Raw genomic sequence first — 21556 nt, forward strand, 5'->3', positions numbered from 1 at the left:
TCAGGTTTCCTTTTGTGTTTGACTCTAGGTTTACCCAGATGGCATTCGGCACATACGAGCAGACAAGAGAGTCAACGAGTGGAAGACCCCCGGAAAGAAAACCATTGTGAAGTGTGCTGTGAACCAGCGACAGGTGGTGATCGCCTTGACTGGAGGAGAGCTGGTCTATTTCGAGATGGATCCTGTATGTTATTTTATCATTCACTGTGGCATTTAGTATTGGGTCCAGAGGCAGTCGTTCAGGCATCTGTTATGTTCACAAGAGGAATTTGACATTGAAGTGTACCTAGGCGAATCTGGCCCTTTACAGAAAGTTAAAAGTGTTACCTGGTGTTTAATTCTCCTTGGAATTTTGAAATCACCTCTTAGTGATGGAATACTTTCTGCTTCTGCACTTCATTCTACGTTTTCCAACAAATGTTGGCAGATGTAATTTCCGGAGTTTGAATCTATATCAAAAACTTTCTTTGACTCATGTATAAAAAGATGCCAGTTAGCTTTCTCTCAGTAAGTATCTGGTGTGGCCAACTTGGACAGTGTCACTGAACCTATGGTTGAGATTTCTTTGGTTAACCAGTATATATACATCAGTGTGTGTGTGTGTGTGTGTGTGTGTGTGTGTGTGTGTATTTTATATAAAAAATATTTTTGTTTAACTTTATATTTTAATTTTGATCAGAGAGGGACAGAGAGAGAAAGAAAGCCACCACTGGGACTCCAATGGCGGTTAGCCGTATGGGATTCCAGCGCCCTTAACCACCACGCCACCTGCCGGCCCCAACCGACATTATATTTGAATTCCCTTTTACCAAAAATTATCTCATGAACAGAGAAACAGTTTTATGTATTTCCATTTTCTTTGAGCTAGGTTGGCTTTGAAAATTTGTGGTGTTGTCTGCTTGTCAGAGGTCTCTTAATTCTCTTGGCAGTGGGTGTCATTAATTTTGCTTGCTGTTAGCCTGTTAAGTTCAGTCTTAAGACTTCAGAGAAAGTCTTGGTCATTGACAAGAGTGAGTAGGAAACAAACTTAACAGCCTGTCTTCCTTCCCTGGGTCCAGGGCTTAGGGGTGGAGCATCTTGACCCATCCCTCTGTGGTTTGTGACCTCTCTGTGTCTTCACTCCTTTAGTCAGGACAACTGAATGAGTACACAGAGCGGAAAGAGATGTCCGCGGACGTCGTGTGCATGAGTCTGGCCAATGTGCCCCCTGGAGAGCAGCGGTCTCGCTTCCTAGCTGTGGGGCTGGTGGACAACACTGTCAGAATCATCTCCCTGGACCCCTCAGTGAGTGACTCAAATTTCTGGAAACTTGTGGTTGGAACCTGAGCACCTGGCCCACTCTCAATGTCCACCTCCAGTCACCTGTACTGGACTCTAAAATAGGAGACTTCTGCTCTGGTTTAAGGATGTTAATCTGAGAGCGCCTGGTTCTTTGGCTCTTCCTTGCCTCAGTAGTTGGGAAACAAAACAAAAACCCAGGGCTGTGTTTGCTTGAATGAAATTCAACTTGAGCTTTAGTTCCTTAAAGGGAGGTGCCCTATGCTTGCTTATGATCCTCTTGGGCAAAAAAGCAGAAAACAAGATCCTCCCAAAGCTATTCTGAGATTCAGTTTAACTATTATAATCCACTACCATCTAAGAACCCATTCCTGGGGTTTTCCCTGTCTACAGAAAAGTTGTTCTGCAATCTTAGAATTAAACTTCTGTGGGCTTTTTTTTTTTTTCTTTCCCCTCAAAATTTGTCACATCCTGTGTTTTTAAGATTTCTTTCTCTTTTCTCCCATTCAGGACTGTTTACAGCCTCTGAGCATGCAGGCTCTCCCCGCACAGCCAGAATCCTTGTGTATTGTGGAAATGGGTGGAACTGAGAAGCAGGATGAGCTGGGCGAGAGGGGTTCCATCGGCTTCCTATACCTGAACATTGGGCTACAGGTAAGAAATCCAGAGGCCCCCCCGGGTGGGCGTCAGGCCTGCTGTAGGCTTCAGGTACTCCTTTATTTGATACAGCCATGTTCTGTGCATTGGTTTTTGATACCACTCCCCTTATGAAAAGTGCATAGTGCTGCCCTGAATTCTATTCTACTAGGATCTTTAATTTGAACAAATTAGGCCTGGAAAAAAGTATTTCATAAAGGGTCTTCATATCTGATAAAAATGCTTTGTGATGGCTGCCCCACATCACACTAGACAGGGTCTTCACGAGCTACCTGTAGTTCCCACAGTATTCAACTCAGAGTTCATAATTGACCCCATTAGTGACGAAGGACCCTGATGTTCCCCGTTGTCGTGGAAAGCAGGAGCAGTAGAATCAGATGGTGTCAGCTTCTCTATCGTATACTTTTTATTTTTCTTTATAGCTGCTTATTCTGTTGTCAGTAATTTACTCACCACTTTTTACTTTTTAATTTTGCTTTATAATTTAGAAATTCTCAAATGTGTACACACTGAAGTTAGACAGCCATAATGAACCTTTATCTTAAACCCAGTTTTAAGGGACCAGCAGTTAGCATAATGGCTATGTTGCTGGAGTCCCATGTAGTCCACGCGGTTCAAATCCTGGACACACCAGGTGCGTGTGCATGCATGCCCAAGATCCTGAGAGGAGAATGGAGGAGGAGGGATTGCGATGTGGCCATCCCCCCTGGGGAGTGATTTCTCGCTTTCTGTCTCTCTGTTTTTCTGGCGAGCGCATGCGCCCTATAACATAAACCTCTCCAAAAAATAAATAAATAAATAAAAATAAACCCAGTTTTAACAGTTGTCAATGATGTTCTCTTATTTTTTGTCTTTCCTCTCCTTTCTTGTAGTAAAGCATATCGAAAATGATGTATCATTTCATCTACACTTTGATAAATGTAGCTCTAACAGTGTCCGTTTTTAGACGTTAGTGTTGTCATACCCAACAGTATTTAGCAATAATTCCTTAATACCATCTCATACGTTGTCCATGACCCCTCACCTTTCTGGTCTCTTACAGTAGTTGCTTCTGTTCAGGATTTCAGCAAAGTAGTCCACACTTTGCATTTGCTTCATTGCCTTTTTGTGTCTCTTATAACTATTCCTTCCACCCTTTTGAGACAAAATCTCCCTCTGTTGAACTCCCTCAATCTACTAAGTAGTTTGACCGGTCAGTGTGAGTGTGCAGCACCTTGCTTTACTTTTATTTATTCATTTATTTATTAAACATTTTAATTTATTGGGGCCAGCAGGTAGCATAATGGCTAAGGTGCTGTTTCTAAATGGCTCACCATGGTTTGAGTCCCGGACCTGGTGGCTTGCTTTCTCATTTTCTGTCTGTCTGTCTCTCTAGTGAGTGCACGTACCCTATAGCAGATTAGACAAAATAATAACCATAAATCTTTTAAATTTTTTGTTTGTTCATTTTTTGTTTTTGCCATAGGGCGCATGTGCTTGACAGAGAGACAGAGAAAGAGAGTGAGAAATCACCCCCTGGATGGGATAGCGCACCCCAGTCCCTTCTCTCTCTCTCTCTCTTTCTCTCTCTCTCTTTTTGGGAGAGGTTTTTGCACTCGCCAGAAAGAGAGAGACAGAGAGACAGAAAGTGGGAAATCACCTCCCAGGGGGGATGGCCACACCACAATCCCTTCTCCATTCTCCTCTTGGGATCTTGGGCACATATGCCTGGCCTGAGTTTAAGCCACTGGTTCCAGGACTTGAACCGTGGTCGGCTACATGGGAGTCCAGCAACATAGCTATTATGCTAACTGCTGGTCCTCCCTGTCCCTTCTCTAGCCTCTTGGAATTTTGGGCACATAGGTGCTCAGAGTGATTTTCAAGCTGCCAGGTCTGGAACTTGAACTGTGGTTGGCCCTGTGAGAGTCCAGCTGCTTAGCCACCATGCCACCTGCTGGCCCAAATGGTATATACATTGTTTGAAATTTCTTGTAGTCACAGAAAATGAAACATTAAATAGATTGCATCTAAATCATTTCGGTATGTGATCAATATAAAAATTGAGATACATTGTGCTTTCTTTTGTATCAAATCTTTGAAATATGGTATATGGCACTTTACACTTAGTATGGTCATCTCATTCTGATCAGCGAAATGTGGCTTGGTGGCTTTAGTCTTGGTTAGTGCAGACCAAGAAGGCAGTTAGTTCAGATTGAACTATTTGGAGGGGGCAAGAATATTTCCTAAGTAGTGCTGTTTGTTCTCTATTGCACCACATCAGGAGGTATGTAATATACACTTGTCCTACGTTTAGTGGTGTTAGAAATGTTTTCTTTTTAACTAGGCAAAGAACTTTATTAACCTTTGTTTCAAACTTTATTCCCAGGCTTCTTCAGCTCAATTAGCTGCAAAGAATAAATTACATATAAGCAAAAACTGAAAAGAGCTGCAATGTCCAACTGAGGCTTAAAAATATTAAGAGACCTAGATTTTATCAGATCCATAAAGAAAACAATTTTAAAAAGCAGTCATAGTATAAAATAGTAGCTCTCAGTAACTTCGTCAAGTTTTATCCCTTTCAGAAGTTGACTCAGCTCAGTTTGCCTCATTCTTGGAAGCCTCATCAAACTTCTCCTCGAGATCTGGAACTTCATCATCATCTTCCTCCTCTCCAGTAGCAAGTGGTGCTTTTCCATCCACAGATTGTTTGGGCAGAGCTTCAGCCAGTCTCCTTAAGCTAGTCAGGCTGTCTGCCCCAAGCTGGTTTAAGATGCTGGGGAGCATTTCTGTCAGCTGCTTTGTCTCAGCATGGCCTGTAATGGTGAAAGTATTCGCTGCCAGAGATGCCTCAGCTTTAGGGTTGTTAAAGTGGATCACCTTTCCTGGTTTGTAAACATACTCACCTCTTCAATACCAGAGATATTGTTTACCCCTAACTTCTTTTGTTTTTTATTTTTGGAGAGGTTTTAGCTATAGGGTGCATGTGCTCACCTGAAAGACAGAGACACAGAAAGTGAGAAATCACCCCCGGGGGGATGGCCACGCCCCAGCAATCCCTTCTCCATTTTCCTCTCGGGATCTTGAACATGCACATACACGCACCCAGCATGAGTTTAAGCCACTGGTTCTGGGACTCAAACTGTGGTCGACTGCATGGGAGTCCAGTGACATGGCCATTATGCCAACTGCTGGTCCCGATTCCTAACTTTTTTAAAGGAGAACTGAAGTTTTTTATCATCTGTTGTAGCTTTTCTGTGAGCTATCACCTTTCTGCGAGCAGTTCCTTTCCCACCAGTGCGCATTTGTGAGTGCACATTTGTGAGCGCGCATTTGTGCCTGCAGTTTGGCGAGTTTTTCCTGGTTCATGATAGTTTCTTTCATCTTGTCGGAGTGGAAAAGGGGCCTCATGGGGGACTAAGGTTGGCGTTCAGGAGGTCTCAGGCAGACCAGCTGAGATAGGTGCATAAATTCAGGGACGCAATTTGGCAGCTAGCAGAAATGTTTTGATCTATTACTGGTCTTAAAGCATTCCTTCAGCCTCCAGCCATCTACTTAAGCACTGTTAATGCACATTGCCTAGATTTACTTTTTTCATTAGTTGAAAAATGAAGGTAGTCTATTACTTCTGTTTTAACCAGCTGTAACTCTTCTCTAAAGACATTAGCTTCATTTCTTTGCTTATACTAAAGTTGATACAGGAAAAGGATAAATATTTCTTTTTTTCTCCTTTCTTTGGCTGTTTTCAGAGTTAGTAGATGGTGTTCCTGCATTATTCCTCTAGTTAGGATTTCTTTTTTTTGGTCTTTTTTTGTCCAAAGAGTATTGCATTTGCCAGGTAGAGTGGAAAAAACACCTTGCAGTGGGTGTGTTCATACCACAATCTCTTCCACTTGTTCAGCCCCCCAGGATTTGGGGCACACAAGCACAAGGTCCTGGTGTTTTCTCCAGTCTTCCAGGGCACGGATTCAGTCTGCACAGTCAGCCACATGGAATATGGCTCCTTTAACCACTAGGCTGTAGGGCCGGCCTTGTTTTCTTTTTTTTTTAATTAGCATTGTTAACTTAAGGATTTTTATGTATTTGTGCCTCAAACTATTACGGGTATGTATGTGTGTAAAAGAGAGAACTGTCTCATTTTAGACACGTGATGTTCCCCCTTTGAAGTTGGTGCCTTTGTCTTTTTTTTTTTTTTTTTAAGCGCGTTTTATTTATTTATTTTATAGTAGAGGTCAAAAGAGAGAAAAAGAGAAGCACCCTTTACTGGGTCTCCTCTTGCTTTTATCCCTTTTCCTCAGCTTTTTAGCTCCTCAGGATAGGTGTACATGCCATCATATTTTTAAGCCTGTCTGGTGATCCTGACCTCCCGTCGGCCATGTGGTCTGCAGCCTTGTAGGACACTTTGTTACTGCTGCACCACAGTGGCTCGGCCTCCTATTTCCTTTTAACGTGGCCCCACTCTCTGCAGAGGCTTCCTTGCATACTGGCACAACTGCTTGTCCTGCCTGCATTTGGAACATTCTTGGTCCAGCCCTGAATTAGCTGTTTCTTGTAAAAAGCCTTGCTTCTTTTAGGGGAAGTAATATTTAGGTACTGTAGTCAATAGGTCTGGCTATTTATTTATTTATTTATTTTGGAGAGGTTTGTTTGTTTGTTTGTTTGTTTGTTTTGCTATAGGATGCGTGCACTCACTAGAAAGACAGAGACAGAGAGGCAAAAAGTGAGGGGGGACCCAGGAGGGATGGCCACGCTGCAGTCCCTTCTCCTCCATTCTCCTGTCAGGATCTTGGGCACACAAGCACATGCACCCGGCATGAGTTTAAGCCACCGAGTTCAGAACTTGAACCACGGTCGACTACATGGGAGTCCAGCAACATAGCCATTATGCTAACTGCTGGTCCCAGGCCTGGCTATTTTTAACTGTGAATATATTTTAAATTTTTGCTCAGATGCATTGTGTTGCTCAGCAACCCATTTGCCTGTCTACCTGCATTCATGTGTTTGTTAAATGCTTTTTTCTGTAATCGCCTCCCATCTCCATCCCACCCCCTATGCAGTCTCTGGTATCTGCCGTTGTCCTCGCTCCCTCTGTGTCTTCAAATCTTTCCATTTCTGCCATAGTGCAGGCTTTCAGTATATACTGGGCGAGGGCATACTGTGTTTGTCTCTCATGGTCTGGCTTACTTCACCTAGCATTGTATCCTTTAGATTTGACTACTTCGTATCAAGTAGCAGGATCTCATTGTTCTTTATGGCCGAGGAATATTCCATTGTGTATTTATGCCACCTTATTTTTAATCCAGCTATCAGGTGGACACTTAGGGTGATTCCATTTCTAAGATACTGTAAATAATGCTGCAATAAGAATGGTGTGTAAGTGTCTTTCCAACATCGATACCCAGGGGTGGATATATGGTAGTCCTATTTGTAAGTTTTTAAGGAACCTCCATATTTTCTACAATGGCTATATTTGTTTATATTTCTACCAGCAGTGCAGAAGGGTACCCTTTTTAGCACAGCCTTGCCAGCACTTGTTTTTACTTTAAGTTATAAAGTTTTTTTTAAAGGATTTATTATTTGCTTTTAATCATTGTACATCTCTATAGCACACAATATGTTTTTCAACATATGCATGCAATAGGTGGTAGATAAATCAAGGAAATTGCCATAAACATCATTTCCAACAGAGAACTTTACAATATTGTATCTGATAATTATTTCCCTGAGGTCTTCCCATGCCCTCTCTACCACCCCACTCCTCTCCCATACAGTTTTTGGTACCTTTCTGCTGTTATATTAGGTTGTCTGAAAAGTCATGACATATTTTTCTGTCCAAAAATGTGTCATGATTTCTCTAATGACCCAGTAGGTTCTGATCTTTCGATTTCTGCTGTAGAGTGCAGACATTTGGTATCTATTGAGTGGGGATATGCAGTATTTATCTTTTATAGGGAATACTACTTATCCATAAGGAACATGGAGACTGCCATTTGATTTGAAGCAGATGAATATAGATTCTTTAATACGCAAAGTAACAGGCTATGAAAGAATTTCTTTAAAAAAGAATTATTTTATTTATTTATTCATTTGTTTGTTTCAAGTTGACGAGAGAGGGGGAGAGAGAAAGTGAGAAAGCAAGCTGCCATGTCCGGGACTCGAACCGCAGTCAGACGTGGGAATCCAGTGCCTTTAACCACCACGCCACCTGCTGGCCCCAAAAGAAGAGTTTTAACATAGGTGGTTAAGGGCCAGCTGGTTGGAGTGGTGGTTCAGGCAACAGAGTCTGACTTTGAGATTCAAGGCCTAGACCCGGAGGCTTGAAAAACATGCCAGGCTAGTGCATGTGTGTGCCTTAAGTTCTGAGACAAGAATAGAAGAGAAGGAATTGTGGCATGGTCACCTCTCTTGGGAGTCATCGCTTGCTTCTCTTCTTGCTTGTTTGTGCCTTAAAGCAAATTTAAAAGAGGGAAAAAAAAGTGCAGTAAAGACAAAAATACATGGTTAAAAAAATGAAAGGGTGAAAAGTGTTTTCCTTAGCAGATGTTCAGTAACTGTACAGATGAATAAGTGAATAATTTAGCAAGAGAACGAATGAATGGCTAATTGTTAGGATCTTCTTTGAACCACCAAGTCATTTTCTTACATCAGCTCTGAATTTGTTACATTAAGGGAGAGTTTCCTCATCATAGCTAAGTAGTCTTCACTTAGATCTCTCCTTTTGATTAGAATGGTGTACTGCTGAGAACTGTGCTGGACCCTGTCACTGGGGATCTGTCTGACACCCGCACTCGGTATTTGGGGTCCCGTCCTGTGAAGCTCTTCCGTGTTCGGATGCAAGGCCAGGAGGCAGTAAGTAACGACGGGGACAGGCAGCATGTTTTGATGTTAATGGCAACAGCCATGGGTTGGGGTATTGATCTCTCCAGCTTTCAGGCTAAGAGCTGGAGAGTAGCTGGAAACTTTCCATCCAGGGCACCACTAGCCGTGAGTAATCTTACTGGGTTTAACACCCAATGTGAAGGAGATTGGGAAACCTGTCCTCTTCAGTAAAGTATGTTAGAAGTGCTGGCTACAGCGCTACTGTTCTACATGTCACCTCATTTAATTGTGCAGCTGTCCAGTTTCAGTACTGCCGTTCTATACCTGGGGAAATAGGCTCTGAAAGAGTCTCTGGAAGAGACTGAGTGATTAGTCTAGGACATATGGATAATGTACACTGAGTCGTATTGCCTCTTCTAGGCTGCTTTTTCTTAAAGCTTTTTATGTTTTTAAAGTCCATTGGGATAGTCTCGCGACTGAAATTTGGGGGTTTTGATAGCCTGTGATGTTTTTGCTTTTTCTGAGCTCATTGGAGTTACTGTTCTCTCCATAGGTGTTGGCTATGTCGAGCCGCTCATGGTTGAGCTATTCTTACCAGTCTCGTTTCCACCTCACTCCCTTGTCTTATGAGACCCTGGAGTTTGCATCTGGCTTTGCCTCTGAACAGTGTCCTGAGGGCATTGTGGCCATCTCCACCAACACCCTGAGGTGAGTTGAGTCCCCAGCAGGCAGCCTTTCTGTCAAGGCCTCTGCTTCTGCCAGGGCATTGGCGGAGACGACGACGAGATGGCAGAGAGCCGGCTTCACCCCGAGACTAGTGTTGCAATTATACACTCATTTGGCTGAAGATTTGAGTACCTGGTAGCTAAGTTTCGATGTTTAGACTTTCTGTTTAGACTTCCAGGGCCAAGTTTTATTACTTAGCAGTCCAGTCCAGTCTGCTTGAGGTTTAAGAGTTTTGTTTTCCAGTGAAAAGGCAATGCCGTTAGATTAATTTTAGAGCATGTGTTGGGTTGTCACTGGGTCTCGTCATGTGGCGTTACATCTTAAATATTTTTTTAATCATTTCATTTAACTTTTTTTTTTTATTATTTTACTTGACCAGAGAGGGACAGAAAGAGAGAAAGAGAGAAGGGGGAAAGTGAGAAAGCAAAACTGCCAGGTCTGGGACTTGAGTCCTGGATGACTTTATGAGAATCCAGTGCTCTTAACCACCACGCAACCTGCCAGCCCCCTACATCTTAAATTTTAACTTTAGCGTTAAGTTATTAAGGCCTTTAGCAAGTTGATAGACCCGTTATTTATATTGACAGTACTGACTTGAAGCATGAACATGTCCTATATTATATTCTTAGCAAGATGGAAATTAACCTAAAATGGCTTTCTCAAGTTTTGTGAGTTTGTGTGGGTTTTTTTTTTTTTTTTTTTTTTAAAGCTTTTAATGCCACCTAAGTTGTTCATGTCTTAGTTATAACTATTCGAGTCCAGCTTCAGGACTCGAATCCTGATTGGCCTTGTGGAAGACCATCACCTTAACCACCATGCCACCTGCTGGTCCCTGGTTTGCTTCTAACAGTGCTAAGGTGAAAAGCCTGATACACAGTATCATTCAGCATGTGTGGAGAAATCTATAGGGTGTGTTCTTGGAGAGTCACTGGGACAGAGGATACATACACTTGTCATTTTAGCAAATTACGCTTTCCTAACTATTTTCTTTCCTTGGCTCATGAGTCATGTATTTCCTAAGTCTGAGACCTTTACTTTTTTCTTTGGTTTTTGCTATTATCGGGTGTGTGTGTACTTTCCAGTCATAGAGAGAGGAAAATGAGAAATCTCTCCACAGGGGTGATAGCCAGGCCCAGCTCGAGTCCATTCTCCTAGGACCTGGGCGCGCACACACACGTACAGCATGATCTTTCAACTCACCGGGTCCAGGACTTGAACTGCATATTCAGCCATGGGGGATCTAGTGCCCTCACCTCCATGCTGCCTGCTTGCCCAAGATCTTTACTGCCTAGTTCCTAATCCTTTCTTGGGATTTGGGCTCAAGTAATTTCTCGTTGGCTCTGCACCTCTTTCTAGCTTCCACAGTTTTGTTCGGCATTTCATAGCTACTGTCATTCTCAGTTTCCTTTTCTTTGTAGGTTTTTTTCTTTTTTTCCTTAATGTTAGAGGATGCCCAGGTGCATGCATGCTCCAGAGAGAGAGAGTGAGCATGCCTCCCCACCCCAATGGGGTCACGTGGTCATGCTGTTCACCCTTTTCTTCCATTCCTTCTTTTGATCAGGATCCTGGACATGCACACACATGGACTGGCGTGTTTACTGGCTGCCGGGGCTGGGATTTGAACTGTAGTTGGCTATGTGGGATCCAGCTCCTTCCACAGTACTTAACCAAAGTGCTGTCGGGCTAGAGCAGTGTTAACTTTTATTGCTGAGAATATTTAAGCCACAAATGAAATTCTCTTGTTAAAAGATAAAATAATTTGTTCTTTCAGCTATTTTTAAGGTACATTGGTTTTTCACATAATTTATCTTAGGCTTATCTTGTCCCATTTGTCAGAACTATATAGGTCCCTCATTTGCCATCTCTTGTACTGTTTCCTAAAGCTGAGATGATTGTTTTTCTTTCTTTTTTTTTTTGGAGAGGTTTTTGCTATAGGGCGCATACGCTTGCCAGACAGAGACAGAGACAGAAAGCGAGAAATCACCCCCCAGGGGGGATGACCATGCCGCAATCCCTTCTCGTTCATGCTCCTCTCGGGATCTTGGGCATACACGCACACACGGCCCAGTGTGAGTTTAAGCCACCGGGTCCAGGACTCGAACCGCAGTCAACTGTGGGAATCCAGTGACATAGCCATTACGCTAACTGCTGGTCCCGAGCTGAGATGATTCTTTAGAAAGGTATCACTTTCTGACGCACGATCGGTACAAATACCGTGGATGTTCAGGTAATTGCAGTGCTTCACAGTACATTTGCAGTTTAGAGTTTGTCATTAATAGGAAATATTTTTGGTTAAAAAAAATTTTTTTAAGAGATTTTTGCTATGGGGTGTGTGCTCGCCTGAGAGACAGAGACACACAAATGGAAAGCAAGAAATTGCACGTGCACACACACATACACACACCCGGGATGGATGGCCACAACACATTCTCTTTTCCTTCATTCTCCTCTTAGGATTTTGGGCACACGCACCTGGCATGAGTTTTTTTTGGTTGTTGTTAAAGAATTATTTTATTTAACTTTATTCATTTTAATTTAACCAGAGAGGGGCATAGAGAGAGACAGAGAAAGTGAGAAAGCAAGCCACCAGGTCCAGACTCTAACCATGGTTGGCCATGTGGGAGTCCAGCGCCCTTAACCACTGTGCTACCTGCTGGCCCCAGGCATGAGTTTTTTTAAGAGAGGAATCACCTCTGTGGAGAACGCCACACCGCAGTCCCTTCTCCAATCTCCTCTTGGGATTTTGGACATACATGCACACGCACCTGGTGTGAGTTTTAAGCTGCCAAGTCTGGGATTTGAACTGCTGTCAACTATGGGAGTCCAGCAATGTAATCATTACACCATCTGCTGATCCTCTGGTGTGAATTTTAAGCCTCTGGGTCTGGAACTGGAACTGCAGTCAACTCTGGGAGTCCAGCGATGTCACCATTATGCTGTTTGCTGCTGGTCCCAATAAGAGGACATTTTAACATTCATATTATGATTGGAGTGATTTAAGTTTCTTTGACAGTCATGATGTGTCTCAATGGGAAAACAGAATCGCTATGAACAATGGTAGGGTCTTGTTGAAGGAGAGGGCCCTTGACTTTACTGCCTCTTGTGCTAATCTAGAGTGCTGTTACTTGTTGCCTAGTTCTAATGTTAGAGATTCAAGGAGTGGTATGTTTGCTGTGAGTGTTTGTGGTCCATTTCGGCACTGGTGTCTGGGCTCTCGTGTGAATGACTTACTAACTCCTTTGAGTTTTGCGATAGGATTTTGGCGCTGGAGAAACTAGGTGCCGTCTTCAATCAAGTAGCCTTCCCACTACAGTACACACCCAGGAAATTTGTCATCCACCCTGAAAGTAACAACCTGATCATCATTGAGACTGACCACAATGCCTACACTGAAGCTACGAAAGCTCAGAGAAAGCAGCAGATGGCAGAGGTAATGAGGCTGATGTTTAGGGCTCAATTAAGAGATGTTCTCGAAAGTTAAAAACCCTGTAATTGTTTATTATCTTGTATGTTATGTGGAGCGATCTGAGCTCTTTGCAGTTCTTTCGGCACAGCCTTTTGCCCACATCCTTCAGCTTAGGCCTTTTTTGTGACCCAGGACTGATCTGGGTTTATTCAGAATTCAGCTTCATCTCTGCAACACGAAAGAGTGCTTGAGTTTCCAAAATATATTATGTGAAAAAATTTTAGAACGTTTGTGAAAAGACAATTAAAGAACAGTTTTATTGTGGTGCAGAAGTTTTTCAAACCATGCAGTTTTTGTTTTTGTTTTTTTCCTAGCAAAAATCAGGTAGCCACAACCATTTGGGACTGTATCTATCCTAAAAGAGAGAAGATAAGTAGTCTTTTTATGTTTTAAGAATATGACCAGGGAGAGAGAAAAAGAAGGTGAGAAAGCAAGCTTGTCAGGTCCAGGACTCAAACTGTGGTTGGTATGTGGGAATCCATTACCTGAACCACTGTGCCACCTGCTGTCTCCCACTTCCCCAAGATACGTAGTCTTAGCAGGAGAAATCAAGTAGAGTAGACAGAAAATTGGTGTTTTCATTTTTGTGTTTCTCAGACCAGTAGTCCAGTGTTTGCCATAACTGATGTGAGGTCTTTTTGGCATTTTTACATATGTAACAGATGGAATCTCGTTTTCTCTTTAGTAATCTTCCATCTTTTCCTTGACTGTATGCTTCTCCCTGTGACCTTCACTGGGAAATCCTGGCTTTGAACTGCTACTTTCTATATTATGAGCTCCCTTTGGAGTAGTTTGCTACTCAGTCCCCTTGTCATCGAGTCCTCGCCTCTGAGTGTGCCAACTTGTCCTTCCTTTCTGCGTTTAGGAAATGGTAGAAGCGGCAGGGGAGGATGAGCGAGAGCTGGCTGCAGAGATGGCCGCAGCGTTCCTTAATGAAAACCTTCCAGAATCCATTTTTGGAGCTCCCAAGGCTGGCAATGGGCAGTGGGCCTCTGTGATCCGGGTGATGAATCCTATTCAGGGGAACACACTGGACCTTGTCCAACTGGAACAGAATGAGGCAGCTTTTAGGTGAGGAGCCCAGCAACATCCAGGGCTGGGGAGGCTGGAGCAGTTCTCTGGGGGTTGACTAGTCCCTGACTGGCTGCTTTCTCTGTTTGCAGTGTGGCTGTGTGCAGGTTCTCCAACACTGGTGAAGACTGGTATGTGCTGGTGGGTGTGGCCAAGGACCTGATTCTGAACCCCCGATCTGTGGCAGGGGGCTTTGTCTATACTTACAAGCTCGTGAACAATGGGGAGAAACTGGAGTTTTTACATAAGGTAGGAACCAGCCTGTGGTTCTCTTGGATCTTTGATCCTGCTGAGATTCAATCATTAAGGCTAATTAAAGAAGACTTACACACAGTATGTGAAGTAGGTAACAGATACACAAATCAATAGCCAAGGTTTTCCTTGAATTAGCCTTTGAAACAACCAAGAATTATATCCACCAATTATTCCCAAAGAAAATAGGAAGGGATGTGCACCTCTCCTGTTCCATGCAGCTAACACGTCCAGGAATCCGGGGTGGGGGAGCAGAGAAAGTAATGTAGATCATTCTGCCACTTTATCTCCTTAGGAAATGGTTGTTTGAAAAGAGGAACTGGGAGTTTCTCCTCACAGCCTTTGTTATTCCTAGCACAAGTTGTCAAGGGTTAGCAGCAGATCTTTTCTCAGAGGTACTCTAGCTTTGAGAGACTCTGAATTCAACCTGGGTTTTAGATTTTTTTGAAATGATCACTAATCCAGGATCCTCTAATTCTTTGGAAGACAGCCATATTTATCAAATCTACTTTCTCTTTTTTCGGAAAGATATTTTCTACCCATACTTGAAGACTTCACAGTACAAATGAACTCTCCCCTTTTGCACCTGTTAGGAGTCAGGTCGTCCAGTGACCCTTCTGCCCGCCTGACTCTGGGGCCGTCCTGCTTTTAGTGATGCTCTAGTATCTGTGTGCTCAGCACGGGGTGGGGGATAGATGCATATTGAATTGCCCCTTGGTTACAGTCTTACTAGTAAGCAGTAGTTTGTGACCAAAATGTATCAGTTCTCAAGAATATCTCTTGGACATTACTGTTTAATGGACACAGAATTGCAATTAGAAAAATGAAAAAAAAGTTTTGGAGATGTTGGTGGTTGTCAACACCATGAATGTACTTTTCTTTTTTTAATTTGCCATAGCCCACGTGTGATTGCTGGAGAAAGACATGGGTGGGAATAGAGTGAGAAAGCACCTTTTAGGGAGATGCCCACACCACAGTTCCTTCTCCATTCTTCTCTGGGAATTTTGGGCATGTATGCACATGCACCTAGCATGTTTTTCTTTTTCTTTTTCCTTAAAGCAGCCTTTTATTTTTATTTATTTTTATTTAAGAATTACTTATTTATTTATATTTATTCAGTCACTTATTTTAATTTGACCAGAGAGAGACATAGAGTGAGTGTGAAAGCAAGCCACTAGGTCTGGGATTTGAACCTTGGTTGGCCATATGGGAGTGTCCAGTGCTTTAACCACCCCACCACCTGCTGGTCCTGTGCCTGGTGTTTTTGTTTGTTTGTTTGTTTGTTTGTTTTTGTTTGTTTTTTGTGTTTTTTTTTTTGAGAGGTTTTTTTGCTATAGGGCACATGCGCTCGCCAGACAGACAGAGAGAGATATAGAGACAGAAAGCGAGAAATCACTCCCCAGGGGGGATGGTCACTCCGCAATCCCTTCTCCTCCATTCTCCTCTTGGGATCTTGAGTACGCACACACACACACCCGGCGTGAGTTTTAAGCCACCGCGGTCGACTACGTGGGAGTCCAGTGACATAGCCGTTACGCTAACTGCTGGTTCCCTGTTTGTTTGTAAGAATTATTTAATTTGACCAGACGGAGAGAGAAAGGGAAAGTGAGAAAGCAAGTCGTCTACCTCGCCACCCATCAGCCTCAGCCTGGCATATTTTTGAAGCCTCCAGATCCCGGACTTGAACTGTGCAATTGGCCATGTGGGATCCAACCACCTTAACGATCATACCACCGACTGGTCTTGTGAATGTATTAATGCCACTGAACTATAAGCGTTAAAATGGCTAAAAGTGGTCAGTTTTATGTTACTGTTTATTATAATTTTTAAAATTTGTTATAGGGCATTGCACTCACCAGAGAGAGAAAGGGAAAGATAGAAAGTGAGAAAGCAAGCCACCAGGTCTGGGACTGAAACTGCATTTAGCCATGTGAGAGTCCGGCATCCCAACCACCATACCACCTGCTGGCTCCTTTAAAGTTATAAAGAAAAAGAATTAATATTCTCTAGGACAGTGACATAACAGATCTTTGTGTGAAGCTTGTCTCTCCCTTGTAACATTTTTCTGTATCTTTCTCTGCAAAAATGTGTCATGACTTTCCCAACAAGCCAGTAGAATGTCACTTTTCACTAGTGTTCCTATCCCATCGCTCCACAAGCCACAGTCACTTCTTAGATATGGAGGCCTCACTGTTATTTTGTCATGGCAGTTGAACAGAGCACAAGCTCTAGGGTGGCATTCATCAAGCACCAGGACGACTTTTCATCTGTGGCCTTGACCCACTGGCTACGTGAAACACCCTGCCTCATAGAGACTGCTGTTGTGTGGCTTATTTCCCTAAAAGCAAAAATAAGTTCCCCTGTCCCTGTTGTCCTGACAGGTTCCTGTAGAGGAAGGTATTTCTGGGTTGAGAGGGTGGGGCCTGCCCTGCTATTTTTTAATAGCTGCGTTCCCTGCTTTTTCTCTCACAGACTCCAGTGGAAGAGGTCCCTGCTGCTATTGCCCCTTTCCAGGGGAGGGTGTTGATTGGCGTGGGGAAGCTTTTGCGGGTCTATGACCTGGGGAAGAAGAAGTTACTCCGAAAATGTGAGAATAAGGTCTGTGTGTTGATATGGGGGCTAGCAACTAGCTAATGAGGCAGGAGGAGACATTGGCAGAGTGGGGGACAGTTAGAATGGTGTTTTTGTTAGCACTTTGTGGTATTTTCCCAATTCCAGTCTTAGAATTAGGCCCTGAAATTGTAAGAAAGGCAGGAAGATGGATCATCTTGGTGTCCTCAGACCAAGAATGAACTTTCTATTCTACCTGCTTCTATAGGAACTTTACTATGAGATGTGAGAGCTGGGGATAGATTTCCACTGTATTTAGAGCTAGTTAATTTTTTTTTTATGAGATTTTTGCTATAGGGCTTTTGTGCTCGCTAGAGAGACAGACTGATACAGAAAGTGAGAAATCGCCCCTCAGGGAGGATGGCTACACCACAGTCATTTCTCCTCCATTCTCCTCTTGGGATTTTGGGCACCCACACACGCTCCTGGTGTGAGTTTCAAGCCTCCGGGTCTGGATCTCTAACCACGGTCAACCATGTGGCAGTCTCATGCAGGAGCATGTAACCTGTGCGCCTTCTGGTCACAAAAGCTCAGTGAATTCTTTTCTTCACCTTCTGGGAGTTTTTTGTCAACTGCTGCTCTTTGCCCTGTGCTATTCTACAAACCCCTGAATAAGTTGTAGTCAGGGAAGGCTGGGCGTCCTGTAGGCTCTGAACTCAGAGGTTACACTCATTGCTGTCCTTGTCTTCCCCAGCATATTGCCAATTACATCTCAGGAATCCAGACTATTGGGCACAGGGTAATTGTGTCTGATGTCCAGGAAAGTTTCATCTGGGTTCGTTACAAGCGTAATGAGAACCAGCTGATCATCTTCGCCGATGACACCTACCCCCGATGGGTCACTACAGCTAGCCTCCTTGACTATGACACCGTGGCCGGGGCAGACAAGTTTGGCAACATTTGCGTGGTGAGTTGATGTTATTTATTCAGGCAACACTGCTGCGTAGGAAAGTGGTTTTGGTTTGTTGTTTGGGTAAAGCCAGGGACCCATAATTACGCTCTCTAATATGGGAAGTAAAAATGGATATAAAATTCAGTCCTGCTAAGGCAACTCCAAAAACAGTCTTTGCATTTGTCAAGCCTTCTTCCCAGTCTTTTGATTTTCCCTCCTGGATCACCTCCCTCCTACTTACGGAATGTGACCTAATGAGGACAGATTTGGTTCAAATAGATGGCTGATGCGCGTTTTCATGTTTTGTTAGAATTTTGGCTTATTTTTAGCAGCCCCAGCCTGGTTTCTCTGGTTCTGTGGCCTTTGTTTTGGGGGTTTGCTCTGGCCGTGTTAAACCCTTGCTCGTGATGGATTCTCTCGAGTTTCTCACTCCTCAGACACGCTCCTGCCCACCAGAAAAGATGCAAGAGATGGCCTGGGCAGTGCCCTGGACTTGCAAGGACCTGGACAAGTGTTGCTCTGTGTGCAGCTCAGCCTGTGATTTGTGTCCCTTCCTTGTAGGTGAGGCTCCCACCTAACACCAATGATGAAGTGGATGAAGATCCCACTGGAAACAAAGCCCTATGGGACCGGGGCTTGCTCAATGGGGCCTCGCAGAAGGTAAGATGGAGAAATGGGCCCAAGGGAAAGACACTGCTTATACCTTTGCTCTTGCCCTTGCAAGAAACAGTTTTAGTGAATTGTCCCCAGCACATGTGACTGTGCTGAGTGCGTCCTTTGCGTGCTCTGGAATCCCTAAGCCACTGTAATGGATGATCACTGGGTTTGACGTATGGTGACCACGTCACTATCCTGTTTGTATGATTCTCTAAAACTAGGCTTTTGTCAGTCAGTGTAAGTTAAGTAGTGAGTTCCTTAGAGATGGTCGTGCAGGTTCTTCCTCAGTACTAACCAGCTCTTCGTGAGTGTGTGTCCTGGGCTTTGCTTTGCTTCTGTAGACATGTGCTTCTTCAGTAGAGCATCTCTGGGCCTGGGCCTTTACATGTAGATTTGTTTTAGAGGGCAAACCTAGCCACTTCTATTTTAATTTGATTTGGAGTTTTGTTTTGATTATTCTATTCTAGAGTTTCTGGGATTTTTTTAATTGCACACTGATTTTAACAAAAAAGTTTGTTTTTATCAGAAATTATGTATCATGATCATCTTTGTGAACCATTGTGTATTTTTTTTTTGGAGATTTTTGCTGTTGTTATAGGGTGCATGCACTTATCTGAGAGTCAGAAACAGAGGCAGACTGAAAGTGAGAAATCCCCCCGCCAAGGGGGATGGCCACACCACAGTCCCCGTTCCATTCTCCTTTCGGGATTTTTGGCACACATGCACATGTGCCTGTCATGAGTTTCAAGCTGCTGGGTCCAGAAATTGAACTGCAGGTGACCATGTCAAAGTCCAGCACCCTAACCACCATTAGTCCCTAACCACCATTCCATCTGCTTATCTGCAAACCATGAAGCTTTTAAGTAAATAATGAGAATATTTTGAAATATTTATAGTGTTTTAGTAGCTTTGAGTTTTTTTCTTTATTTATGATAGAGTGCAGAGCATATGTGTGTGCAGGCAGGACGTGGGGCTGGCTGGGTACCCTTCACAGTATCTGGTCATGCTGTGATCCGTCCTCCAGTCTGACTGGCCAGGAATTGAACTGTGGTTGCACTCCATGTGAGAGACACTGCAGGCTGAAGCCTCATAAGAGGCCCAAGTTTGAGTCCCAGCCCAACTTTAAGTGCCAGGCATGGTGGTGTGTACCTGTAGTCCATCTACTTGGGAAACTGAAACCCAAGGATTGAGGCATAGTGAAATCCTGTCATTTAAAAAGAGAGAGAGAGAGATGCTAAATTAGTCTTTGAGGGGGCACTGCTTGCTCTCAGGAATTCAAAGCAGCTCCTAGCGCTTGTGAAGTTAATTAGTCTGTTTTCACCTTGCAGGCAGAGGTGATCATGAACTACCACGTTGGGGAGACAGTGCTGTCATTACAGAAGACCACACTGATCCCAGGAGGCTCAGAATCACTCGTCTATACCACTTTGTCAGGAGGAATTGGTATCCTCGTACCATTCACATCTCATGAGGTGAGAGCTGCCACATCGTGCAGACCTTGGCCTTTCTAAGGGTGTTCTTGGTGCTTAGCGCGCCTGAGAGGGCACATCTATCTGTTCCCACTTACAACTAGGAGTGTTCTGGAAACTTTGACTCATGAGTCATTCCTCACCCAGGGAGGACCTTTCCGTTTTAGACTGTACCCGGATTTGGTTTCGTTCCGATGTGCATACAGGGTTAGTCTGAGCCCAGCACCCCAGACCTGAACTCCGCAGACTAGGGACAGTAGATGATGTCTCCTGGGGTACCTTACTGCCTCGGCGCCTCACGGACTCAACTCTAGGTTGCCTAGGTTTGGTTTGTGTTGTGCCAGCCAAGGAAGCTGGGATCAGGGGTCTAACCTCACAGGCTACTCTTCACATGTGGTGACCCTCCTTATACTGCAGATACAGCAAGGTCTCTTGGGGTTTTATCAGTTCCATTGAAGCAGAAAAACCTGTGAACGTCTGAAGAGTGATTAGATTTGTGGTTAGGTGATCCGTTTATGTGGTAAAGATCAGTGGCTTGTCTGTTAATTATGCTTCCGGAAGCCATAGACTATTGAAGTCACTTTTCTTCCACCAGGACCATGACTTCTTCCAGCATGTGGAAATGCACCTGCGATCCGAGCATCCCCCTCTCTGTGGGAGGGACCACCTCAGCTTCCGTTCCTATTACTTCCCTGTTAAGGTAGGTTGAAGGAATCTGGATTTAAAGGGGGATCCTCCATGTCTTCAAAGCATGGGTGTCCTGAGTGAATGAGCAGCAGGGAAGTGGGATAAGGAAGGCAGAAAGATGGTGAGACGTGGCTAGTGATGCTTAGAGTCTTCTTCCTGGCAGGAGACCAAGCCTGAGAAAACTTCACCCTGTTTTTCTAATCTTGCTAAATTAGTCTTTGAGGGGGCACTGCTTGCTCTCAGGAATTCAAAGCAGCTCCTAGCGCTTGTGAAGTTAATTAGTCTGTTTTCACCTTGCAGGCAGAGGTGATCATGAACTACCACGTTGGGGAGACAGTGCTGTCATTACAGAAGACCACACTGATCCCAGGAGGCTCAGAATCACTCGTCTATACCACTTTGTCAGGAGGAATTGGTATCCTCGTACCATTCACATCTCATGAGGTGAGAGCTGCCACATCGTGCAGACCTTGGCCTTTCTAAGGGTGTTCTTGGTGCTTAGCGCGCCTGAGAGGGCACATCTATCTGTTCCCACTTACAACTAGGAGTGTTCTGGAAACTAGGACTCATGAGTCATTCCTCGCCCAGGGAGGACCTTTCCATTTTAGACTGTACCTGGATTTGGTTTCGTTCCGATGTGCATACAGGGTTAGTCTGAGCCCAGCACCCCAGACCTGAACTCCGCAGACTAGGGACAGTAGATGATGTCTCCTGGGGTACCTTACTGCCTCGGCGCCTCACGGACTCAACTCTAGGTTGCCTAGGTTTGGTTTGTGTTGTGCCAGCCAAGGAAGCTGGGATCAGGGGTCTAACCTCACAGGCTACTCTTCACATGTGGTGACCCTCCTTATACTGCAGATACAGCAAGGTCTCTTGGGGTTTTATCAGTTCCATTGAAGCAGAAAAACCTGTGAACGTCTGAAGAGTGATTAGATTTGTGGTTAGGTGATCCGTTTATGTGGTAAAGATCAGTGGCTTTTTTTTTTTTTTTTTTTT

The 21556-nt window shown here is 43.9% G+C and overlaps 1 protein-coding gene and 1 pseudogene across 2 annotated transcripts in view; one reads left to right on the plus strand and one right to left on the minus strand.

Moving 5' to 3' along the window:
* The window catches only part of SF3B3 (splicing factor 3b subunit 3), a 55900-nt gene that overhangs the window by 33002 nt on the left and 1342 nt on the right, over positions 1-21556 (plus strand). For both annotated transcript variants that reach the window (XM_006152655.3, XM_014589405.2), the window contains exons 13-25: positions 29-184; positions 1129-1284; positions 1789-1932; positions 8638-8760; positions 9284-9438; positions 12712-12886; positions 13788-13993; positions 14086-14242; positions 16718-16843; positions 17550-17762; positions 18309-18407; positions 19733-19876; positions 20469-20573. In XM_006152655.3, the coding sequence (XP_006152717.1) occupies positions 29-184; positions 1129-1284; positions 1789-1932; positions 8638-8760; positions 9284-9438; positions 12712-12886; positions 13788-13993; positions 14086-14242; positions 16718-16843; positions 17550-17762; positions 18309-18407; positions 19733-19876; positions 20469-20573 (1959 nt within the window). The remainder of the gene's footprint in view (positions 1-28; positions 185-1128; positions 1285-1788; positions 1933-8637; positions 8761-9283; positions 9439-12711; positions 12887-13787; positions 13994-14085; positions 14243-16717; positions 16844-17549; positions 17763-18308; positions 18408-19732; positions 19877-20468; positions 20574-21556) is intronic.
* Positions 4418-5786, minus strand: LOC102478010 (transcription factor BTF3-like; annotated as a pseudogene).

Source organism: Tupaia chinensis, unplaced genomic scaffold (assembly GCF_000334495.1).
Source record: "Tupaia chinensis unplaced genomic scaffold, TupChi_1.0 Scaffold000355_1, whole genome shotgun sequence".
Classification (NCBI taxonomy): Eukaryota; Metazoa; Chordata; class Mammalia; order Scandentia; family Tupaiidae; genus Tupaia; species Tupaia belangeri.